General features: G+C 42.4%; 1 protein-coding gene across 1 annotated transcript in view; it reads right to left on the reverse strand.

Moving 5' to 3' along the window:
- The window catches only part of ALDH1A2 (aldehyde dehydrogenase 1 family member A2), a 50,557-nt gene extending 48,652 nt beyond the window's left edge, over positions 1 to 1,905 (reverse strand). Inside the window, exon 1 of the mRNA XM_054273072.1 lies at positions 1,517 to 1,905. Within this exon, the coding sequence (XP_054129047.1) occupies positions 1,517 to 1,633 (117 nt within the window). The 5' untranslated portion in view covers positions 1,634 to 1,905. The remainder of the gene's footprint in view (positions 1 to 1,516) is intronic.
- Positions 1,906 to 10,567: the final 8,662 nt, after the last annotated feature.

The raw sequence follows: 10,567 nt of genomic DNA on the forward strand, positions 1-10,567 counted from the left end.
GGAATTATGTATTGATTTATTAAAGGTCACTGTACATTCTCACAGAAAGAAAGCTATGATTGCTGATGACTGCTGTCCTTTTCAAAGGTTTTTAGAAACAACTCTCCAGTTTTAGGACAGAGAAATGCAAGTACATTTATGATGCAAACTGGCTGTGATACTACTCCCAAGTATTTCCCACGAAACCCTCCTGAAGCACAGCTCACACTGAAACCAGCAATGAACAAAATTCATGCCAAATACTCTTTGCAGAATATGATTGCTCCCGAGGTGTAGCACTACACAGCATCCAATAATTGCATTCCTTACTTATTTAACTATATTAAAAGAATTTATGACCAAGAAACCATATGCATTTTTAGATTTGCATACTGCAGTTTGCATTAAAATGCAATGAAATTTAAAATAGTTGACTTTCCTCTGAAACACTCTTCTAGAACAAGGAATTGCTGTAACAAATTAGAAGACAAATTAATTTTGGCACTCACTAAAAAAAAGAGAAAAGATGAAAAGCTTTTGAAGTGATGATATGGAAGAAAAAATTACACTACATCGGCCAAAATGAGTCTCCTATCAGCATTAAAGCTCCTGAAGTTGTATTTCCAGTAGATAAAAATGTTATCACCTTTTTCCAGTGCTGATGTGCTATTTTCCTATTAAGTTACTTGGTAATTAGAAACAAAGTCTGACACATTGTAATCTGTTTATACAATAGATCTGAAACCTCTCCAACAGAAATTAAAACATTCTTTAAAGATATTGAAAATGCAAAGATTAAAAATATATAAACGAATTTTAAAATGTATAATGCATTCACAAACAAATGACTGTTTTTAAAGCCCATTTTAATCAACAAAACCAATTTAGTCTCATAAGACACCACAAAAACCTAGCAGATTTTTCTAAATTTCTACAGTGGGTTTGTTCTTAACCCTCTCTCTATGAAAATCACTCTTTAAAGGTTTGTAGGAAAACATGCCCTCTCGCAATATTGTTCAAGGGTGTATTCAAGAATCACAGAAGTTCGTGGAGACCTGTTCCAGTGCTGTAAGAACCTGGTAGTATTAACAGTCCTCCAGGAAATGTAAAAGAGTCCCTTGGGCACACAGGGTAATTCAAGAAAGAAAACGGGGTTTTTTTCTGATTGAGATACTCAGGTATGTATAGTAATGTCCTCTGAAGTACATCAAAAGCCACCAAAACATACCCGAGAACTACTGATTTTGCACTGAAAATAAACCCCAATGGCCCTGGAGAAAACAGTACATTTACAGAAAAGTGGCAAAGCCAGATATAATTTGCTTTCTATTATCCTGTGGTTTTTTCATATGATTACAGGGCTAAAAATCTTTTTCTTTTATTACAGATCCAAGGCAGTCTTTTAGCAGTTGTTTTTTTTTTTTTATATCTCTACACTCACGTTGGGTAGGGCAGAATGAAACTGATTTTAAGCAAAATCCGTCCTTTGGAGAGAAAACCATGAAATTCTCTGCCAGAACAAACGAACACAACTTACCTTGGTGTATTTGATTTCAAGGTTGAGAGTGGGAGAAGGCAGCAGATGCAGAGATGCCATCAGAGCTGCAGGATCTGCCTTCACCTCCCCTGGCATCTCAATTTTACTGGAAGTCATAGTCTTGGGGGGGTTTTATAACACCACCGAGCCCCCCGCTCAGCCCTGATGCTGTGTTTTGGGTTGGTCCCCCCCCCTCCAAAGCCCAGCGCTGAAGATGTTGCTCTCCTCCTCTGTATATAGGCAGGTGTCAAGCCGGGTCTCTTCTTATTGGACATGGGGGCAGAGGCAGGGGGGCAGGTCCATCCTACCTAGGGCGAGAGCGGCACAGCCCCGCTCACTGCGGCGCAGCCTCCCCGGCCCCCCCTGCCCCGGCCGGGGGATTCCCGGCACCCCGTGGGAGCCCGGAGCTCCCGGGCGCGGCTCGCTGCCCGCCGCCCGAGGAGCGGAACCGGGGAACGGCCGCGGGGAGCGGACCGCCGGGACCGTCGTGTTCCCGCTCGGCTCCGGGGCCGGGTGGGGAGGCGCCGCGGCCGGGAGAGGCCAGTCCCGGCTCCGGCTCCGCCCGGGGCATCCCGCGGGGAGCCGCAGCTCGACACAGGCTGGGGATCCCCGGCCGCGGCGGGGTAGCGGCGGAGGGGGAGACACCGGGCTGCACTGGGGAAGCCCTGCCGGGCCGAGGTGACCGGGACACGGTGGCCCGGACCGGCGGCTGCGCTCGGGCGCGGAGCCGACGGGGCAGGGCGGGCGACTCCTCGCGGGACCCGGGGGGGCGCGGAGGGGGCACGGGCAGGGCTCAGCCTGAGCGGCAGCGTGTCCGTGCCCGCTCCCCGTCCGGCCGCCGCCGCCCGCTGCTGTCCCGGGCTGCCCGCCCTGCCTGCCGGGGGCTCCGCGCCTCACCTGGCGGCCGCGCGCCCGCCCTGCCCCGCTCCCGCCCCCGGGCGCTCCCCGAGCGTCCCCGCCAGCCCTGCCCGCAGCGCGGCCACTGCTCCCCGGGCCGACCCTCTTTTCCTTTGGCGGCGGAGCGGCTGCGCCCCGACCCTCGGCGCTGCCGCCCCGCCGTGCCCCGGTGCCGAGCGGCCCCGCGCGGGCCCCACCTGCCGCCGCCACAGCGCCATCGCCGGCCGCGTGCTGCCCCCTGCCGGCCGCCACAGAGCGCGGGCGAGCGGCGCCTCACGGGCAGGGCAGGCCCGGCGCGGTCGCGCTTTTCCTGAAAGTTCTCTGCGAAAGGAACGGGCTTAAAGGGCAGAGTAATCTGTTCAAGCAACAGGCACCTGATGCCAGCTGTTAGCTTTGGGGGGCCCTCGTAGCGGGAGGCCACGTCGTGCAAGAGAAGAGGCTGGGCAGTGCCGTACAGCCCATCACTGGGAAGGCAGCGGCCAAATGGAGCCACGTCCAAGAACTGACGGGCATCAGACGTTTATTGTCAAAGCCCTGCACGCTCCCTGGTCACACCTTGTAGGCAGAAAAGACAGAAAGCTCAGGCCGTTTTCATTACTTTAGGAAAAATCAGTGAAGTTCTGCTTACTGATGCAAACACTCCCAATGTTTTGAACCTGATCAGATGTCATGTTTTGAAGTTATCACATACCAGATACATGAACAAAGAAAGGACACCAAAGCTACAGCTGTTTAAAGTTGGCAAAACAAAGCAACAAGAAATACACCACACGACCTTTTCATTGATATAGTCAAAAATAAACAATGGGATCTGGCCATGTTTTGATTCTGTAACACTATTTGTTTGTTGATGCCCTTTATATCCCTCACTCCACGTTTGACAAGTTTGCAGACAACTGACAAGATTGTCCCAGCACTCTCTTGGTGTTTGTACAGGAGCATGGAACAAAGAATGCTTGGGCACAGACAGACAGCACAAGGTAGAGAGTGCCAGTTAAGTAATTTCAGGGTTAACATGTCTATTTCTGTAAATTTCCATCTCACTAATGAAGAAGACTGCAGATTTTGCTTTCTCTCATTTTCAGTCTTTTTTTTTTTTTTGACCTGACAGAGGAAATGGATTCATAATATTCTACTGTAATGTGACATGCAGAGCTGTCAAACTGTGACACTTGGGATGAGTGAGACATTTAAACGTCAGAAATTCAATTTTTAATGGCACACTGGCAACACAGACCTAACACTTCATCACAAGGATGACACCTTCTAAAAGCCATTTTAAAATAAATCAGAGTGGGGATGTGCTCCTTCAAAAAAAAAAAAAAAAAAAGAATACATTTAAACAAGTTTCAGGAATGAGGAAACTGTATGACAGTTTCATTACTAGATCAATAAAATTCAGGAGATTTTGGTGAGAAGGGATTCCAGTGTGTGTGGAGATGCAGCTCAAACCCACATAATCTGGAGCTGCTTCAGTGACCTTCATCCACTTCTTGCTGTACAAACCACATTCCTCTTACATCTCAAAGCAATTCATTTTGCAAAAGCCTTCAGAGATCTTTAGCCCAAGGGCTTGTTGGCATTCCCAGATGGAGAATGGGACCGCACTTACCGTTCCAGGGGCTCCTGGTGTGCAGCCACCCTCGCAGACGTGGCACTCGTGTCCTGTTGCTCTTCCAGATGGTGATGCACTGCCTGGAGTTCCTCTTCCACCACCTGGGAAGACACCAATGCCTCAGCCCTTGGTGCCCAGGCCAAGGTGGGCTCTCACCAAGGACAAGAGCAGCTCTGCCAAGCAGAGTGAGGAATGAGATCTTAAAGATTTTGGGGACACTGATGGTCCCAGCCTGGGGAGCTGCTTCCAGGCTTCAGCACCACACTGGTTACTTTATGACAGCAAATCAAGGAATCAAGGCATAGTTTCAAAACATGCAAGCAAACGTTAAACATTTAATAAATAATTTACTCTGGAAGGGATTACCTTGGAAGTTAGGACAATAACTCAGTAAAAACAATGAATATGGAAGAAAATTAATTAATTTGTGAAAGAAAAAATTAATCAAAAAAAAAGAAAATAAAAGAACAGAAACAATACTCAGGATTCAGTCCAATGGTCCCTAAACACCTACATACAACAGAAAACTACTTATTGCAGTGCTGCGGTTTCTAGTTTGGTTTTTTGGGAGTCTTTGGGGGGGGGGTTGGTTTGGGTTTGTTTTTTTTTTTTTGTAAATTTGCAAAATTAAATCAACTGTCAAGTCAGACTGGCTTATTTTTCTCTCATATGATTGGGTTTTAATTAAAATTTTTACTTAGACAGCAAATCAGGAAACAAATATGTTCTCTTTCAGATTGCAATGACAAAGTCTTCACACTTTGTAATGAAATGGTTGTCAATAAAATGAAGAACAATCAAGTGACTCTGTTTCTTGCTTCAGTCTTAGTATTTAAGCTAGTATGCAGCCAACATCAAAATCATTCCTGGAGGGTTTTTTTTTTCTATTTGGAGCAATCTAAATGAATCTGGACCTGTGGTGGCCAGACAGGGTACAAAAGACAAAGCTGCAATGCTGAAGACAATACAGATGTAATAAAGGCATTCCTGGGTTTCTCAGTCAGAGTACTGGTACTTTTCTGCTCTGTGTTACTGTGTACCTGTTGTCTAAAGGAAATGATAAAACTAGAGGATAAGGTGAAACTCTTTGTATCTCAAAACATCTTTTGGGCAGTTTAGCTGTGCCCAAGCACACAGGAACACACCACTGAAATGGGCAGTGGATGCAGCAACTCCAACAAGGCTCCAAGCAAGAGCTCTTCGTTCTCAGTACTTCTAATCCATGAACATTTCTTCTGCTCCTGAGTGAGCTCCAGAAAGCACTGACACACACACAGGAACTGAGTCACATCACTCTATCAGACACTTCCAATGATTCCTCTCAAGATAAACTGCAAAATCCACCCCAAAATTATTTCAATATGACCCATAAGTTCTTATATATATAACTTTTTCTCTCAGCTGTTCCACTACCATTTAGCAAGGATATTCCTGGTTCCTCATACAAATTCAGTATTGATTGAGAGATCCCACTCCTCTATACCCTTTGCCCCTTGCTTCAGTAAATCTCTCTTCCTGTTTTTTGTGTGCTTTATAAATTGCTTTTGGAAGAAAAGTAGAGATTGAATAAAAACTTCCCCTAAGTTATTTTTCAGCTCAGCTTTCCACTTAGGAAATCTGAACTTCATTTTCTGATCTATACATTAAAGCTTCAACCTCAGGTGTTCTATTTTAATTGCCTGCTATTTTCATTACCGACCATGAGGGCAGCAAATGCTCTTCAGGAGATACTTGTATTTTAATTTATCTGCAAACATAAATCACACATTATAGCACTTTTTTCCTCTAGGTTAATTGAATCAATTCTCTAAATGTCTCTTAGTCTGACCATTGCAAAAGGCTCACTGGTTGAAATCTCTTTAAGAATTATGGCCCTTGAGCTGTGTGCAGGATGGGAGCAGTCCTTGCACCAGACAAAGCTGTATTATACACAGAAAGTAAAAATGTATTATTATACACCTAAGCAATATGACCTGTGAAGCAACATCCACAATGCTGTGAGGAGCCTCTAAAATATTATTTCAGAATTTTTCATGTATCTCAGTGAATAAATTCTTTTAAAATTATAAATTTATTAATAATTGAGCCTAGATATATCTTAAGCTATAAATAAACAGAATAAAATCCACTTTTACTTTCCTTATTTCTACATTACCTCTAACACCAGAAAGAAATGCTGGTATTAAGAACAACCATTTTATTACTGAATATTCATAAATGTCTAATGAAGAAAATTTGATTTAACATTTTTCTCACTAAAAATTAGTTAAATGGATCATTTTTGGTAAAAAAGTCAAACAGATCAGCTTTTTTACCTGTCATATTGGCCATTTCATATCCAGTGGAACTGTTAAATGCTGGCAAAATTAACAAATGGTAAATTTACAAAATTTGCAAAAGGAAGAGGCCTAAAGGGCAGAATACTTTCTTCAAGCAACAGAGATCTACATACATAAATTTACCAGTTGTTGGTAAATTTAGTCCAAAACTGAAATGCAAATTTAGGGATTTAAGCAAGCTTCAATAATTCATAATTCAGTGAGAGTGATAAAGCAGAAAATGCTTGAAAAAGTTCAATGTTGGACTTACTTCATAAGTGGGTCAGTTTTAAAAATTAGCATTTTAGTTTAAGCCAGCAGCTGAAATGTCACCTGTCCCTCACTGGCCAAGTGACCCCAGCAGTGCTGCAAAGAGCATGTGCTGGTAACTGTGAACTTATAGGGAACATGTTCTTGGGTGTAGGGATTTTATTCTGAATTAGAATATATAAAAAAACTTTGTTTTGAATTTCTCTTCAATTTACCTGTTGAAATTTATTATTTGTAAAACACATCGAGCCTCAAATGGATTGACCTTCTGCTAATGTATATCACCTAATGAATGGATGCAATTAACTAATTCATATTGGAATATTGCACTTTCCAGCTCACATTCATCATCAGTAAATGTGTGATCTAGTTTGCAAGTTTAAATTTTTTATTATTACCCTTTAAACTAAAGAAATAAGTCTTGTATTTAATTACCTGAACTTACATATTCAATTAATAGCTTCATTACCTTAATGAACATAGATACCATGCAGAAGTAACAAAAGATTGCTGCTGGGTCTGCTCCCAAGTACACCCCATAAAGGGTCAGCTATGAACCTCAGAACACCTTTTTTTTTTTATAAAAAGGTCTTGATTGTGGAATTTCAAAGGAATTGGGCCTGCCAATCTAATATTCTTATACAGGGGCCTGAGATAAATGTATCATCTATGTTCTAAATATTTAATACATAAAAGTAATCCCAGAAGCAAAACTTGTATCTGGAAAGACAGAGGATTGACACAATCAAATGTGGATAATTCTGAATGAAAGGGCATGAAAAGAATGAAAACCAGGCAGACTGACAACTCAACTATTAAAGGATGAGTGGAGTATGGAGTGAAACAAACAAATGCTCTTGTTGAGGGAGAGAGGGGACAAAGCACTGGGAGCAGCAGCTCTGACAGAATATTCATCTCCAGCAGAGGGTCACATTGTGGCTGGATGGCTCCCCTGGAGGCCCAAGTAGAGTGGGAGACAGGTGAAAGAAGTTGGGTTGGTGAGTCAGGTACAGGAAACACTGTCACTTTTCTAGTGAAAATTAGATTTTAGAACCATGAATCAACTCTCCTAGTTAGCTCCCTGTACTTCCCAAATGCACAACTTCACTTTTGTGTGTCAGTAGAGTCAAATCTGTCATTATCTTTGGCTTTCATTCTACATTCCTTTTTTCAGTTAGGTAGGCTCAGATCTCCTCCTCTTCACAACCCTACAAGTAGCCTTAATAAGTGTCAGGGCTGCTACAGGGACCCTGTGCCCTGCAGAATGATGAAAGGTTTTGATAACATGTCCCATTCAGGTTAAGAAAACACAGGATTCAGATCCCTGCAATATACTTGGATATATTGGATCCACTGGATGTACTTTTTAGGATGTTTCTTCATGCTGCATTAATATATTTAGCAAAGATGTCTTTTGTTTTTAATAGCAAAGCTATATGAGAAAAGTGAATATGCAGGAAAAAAGAGCAGGGATTTGGCTTAAACATGGCATTCCTCTGTACTAAATTGATCTATGCTTTAAAAGCGAAATTGTTTTTATACTGCAACAGTCATTCTCTGGATGCATTCAGTAAGGTTTGCCCATACCATCACCTACCAGCTAAGCTCCTCCTAGGGCTGAGAGGGCAGCACACCCAGTGCAGCTGATAACAGTGGAGCACGTAAGCATCTGTCCAGCATTGCCCTGACACTTCCACGGGGTGCCAGCACTGACAGCCCTGTCACGGGGCCCTCTGCAGAGGAATGTTATCTGTGCCCCTCTGTGCCAGCACGGCTGCTGAGAGATTAAACTGGCTCAGAAACTCTCAGGCAGGACCTGAGTTACACATACATCAAGCTTTGAAATTTACTATCATCAGTTATACAACCATACATAACATGTATGTGTGCAGTACCATCAGTTATGCACTGAGGCCTAATGGTGTGCCCAGCCAGTCAAGAACAAAGCAAAATCCTGGGTCCTGCTTTAGAGAAAGTGCAGTTTAGTTCTCCCTGAAATCAGTGTCAGCAACAGCAGACATATACATGGCCTTAAAGATTATGAGCAAAAAGCCTGAAGTACACATATGTGGTAAGGGTTTGATCTCATATTCATGATACAGACAGAAATGTTTTATCTGGACACTGAGATCACAGAGAAGAAAGAACAAATTCTCAAGCAGTCCCCTTGTGTGCCATGCCCCTTCTCCAAGGTGGGCTTAGCTAAACCTGAGCTGCCCATTGCAAAGATTTCTCACCTTGAGCACTTTTTCACCAGGGACTACAGCAGAGACAGAGGGATGATCAGGAAATAAAATAAATAAAGAAATAGAAGGTTTATGTACTAAAAAACTAAAACACTTAAAATGCTGAATTACAGTGTGTTCCGATCTTCCTCACCTGAATTTTTTCTTTGACTTCCCCAGAAGGAGAACCAATCTGTAAAACAGAGAATGCCCCTTGTATACCATGCATCAGTTTCTGTATGAAAATTGATATATAAATTAGGCAAAGGCATTCGACCAGGGACCTGAATTAGAGGTTCACAGAGTTAGTCTAAGTCAACTAAAATCAGCAAACTTTAAAATAATTTGGCTGATATTATTACAATACAAAAAATATATGGTGTATTTACAACCTTGGTCTCTCCAGCTGTGTTGGTTTAGGTTTTATTACATCAGTAATAACAATTTATGTGATACTCTGAATAATGTGCTATTAAAAATTCAGTACACTATATATTGTTACCCGTGGGATTTAAACTGTGGGAGCTATGTGCATTATTCTCTACTTTGCTATTTCTATAGGAGTGAAGATTACTATAAAAATGGTTAGGTTATATACATCATGTGAATTCCTGCTCTGCTTGAATCCAGGTGAAGAGAAGAAATAGCTCAGTCCAGACTGCCTCAGGGGTAAGAGTCCCCAGAGTTTTAGTCTTGCAATCTAAGGTTACACTGATCCCACATTCAAGCATGAAAATAATATCAATGTGCTTTTTGATGTCTTTAAAGGATGCCAGCAGATTTGTGAGGCATAACCTCCCCTAACAGAATCCATTTGATGCTTCTACAGAGCACCAGCTTTATCTGTGTGTCTATTGATTTTACTTTTTACAGCAGTTTATCTAATTTTCCTGGCACAGAAGTCACACTGACAGTTTTGTAGCTCCTGTGATCACCTTTGAAGGACTCTCCTGAAGCATCAGAAGATCAGTGGTATATTTCCTATGGCCTGTTTTGCTGACATTAGGATCAGGATCAGCAGAAAACCAACCCACTGACACAAGCACTTGAGAAGCTGAGCATTTTAACCCCTTGGTGGAAACACTGCACAGCTCCAGCAATTAGTTACTGGTTAATTTATCAATTTCTCTTGAAGTGTTTCCTGATGACAATTTATTTTAGAACAGTTGCTCACACCCAGCCCACCAAATCTAGCAAGGCAAATAATTCTTTTAGCTGTGGACATAGCCATGTTGAATGCTTCTTCTGTGCTTCCATCCTCCACAGCTTTACTTACAGTCTCACACGACTCCTCTGGTAATAGAATTTGAAAACATTTAGAATCTTACTTTCACATTCTTGGCAAAACCTTAAAATCTTTTTGGTGACCTTTCTTGTGGTTCTACATTTAATATGTATGCTCCTTACTTACTTATATAACTTCCATTTTTGGAAGATGTCTTCATTTTCTTCCCTCAGATGACACAGTTTCAATATTTATGGGTGGCACTGCTGGTATCCTTCTCATTCCGACTCTGGGAGCAGGGCCCAGGTGAGGGAACAGTAGAAAACAGTAATCACAGTGCATTTTCTTTCCCTTCTTCAATCAGATGTTCCATTGCATACAACTAAAAGGCAATGAAACAGAGGATTAATCAAATAGATAGCAATTAAAGCCAAAGCTTTCATGGTGTTTATATTTACACTTTACTTGTCTTTCTTAAAATGCTACATACATATTTTTTCG

This window comes from Melozone crissalis, unplaced genomic scaffold, assembly GCF_028551555.1.
Source record: "Melozone crissalis strain CALT ecotype California unplaced genomic scaffold, PUWL_Pcris_2 ptg000014l_1, whole genome shotgun sequence".
Lineage (NCBI taxonomy): Eukaryota > Metazoa > Chordata > Aves > Passeriformes > Passerellidae > Melozone > Melozone crissalis.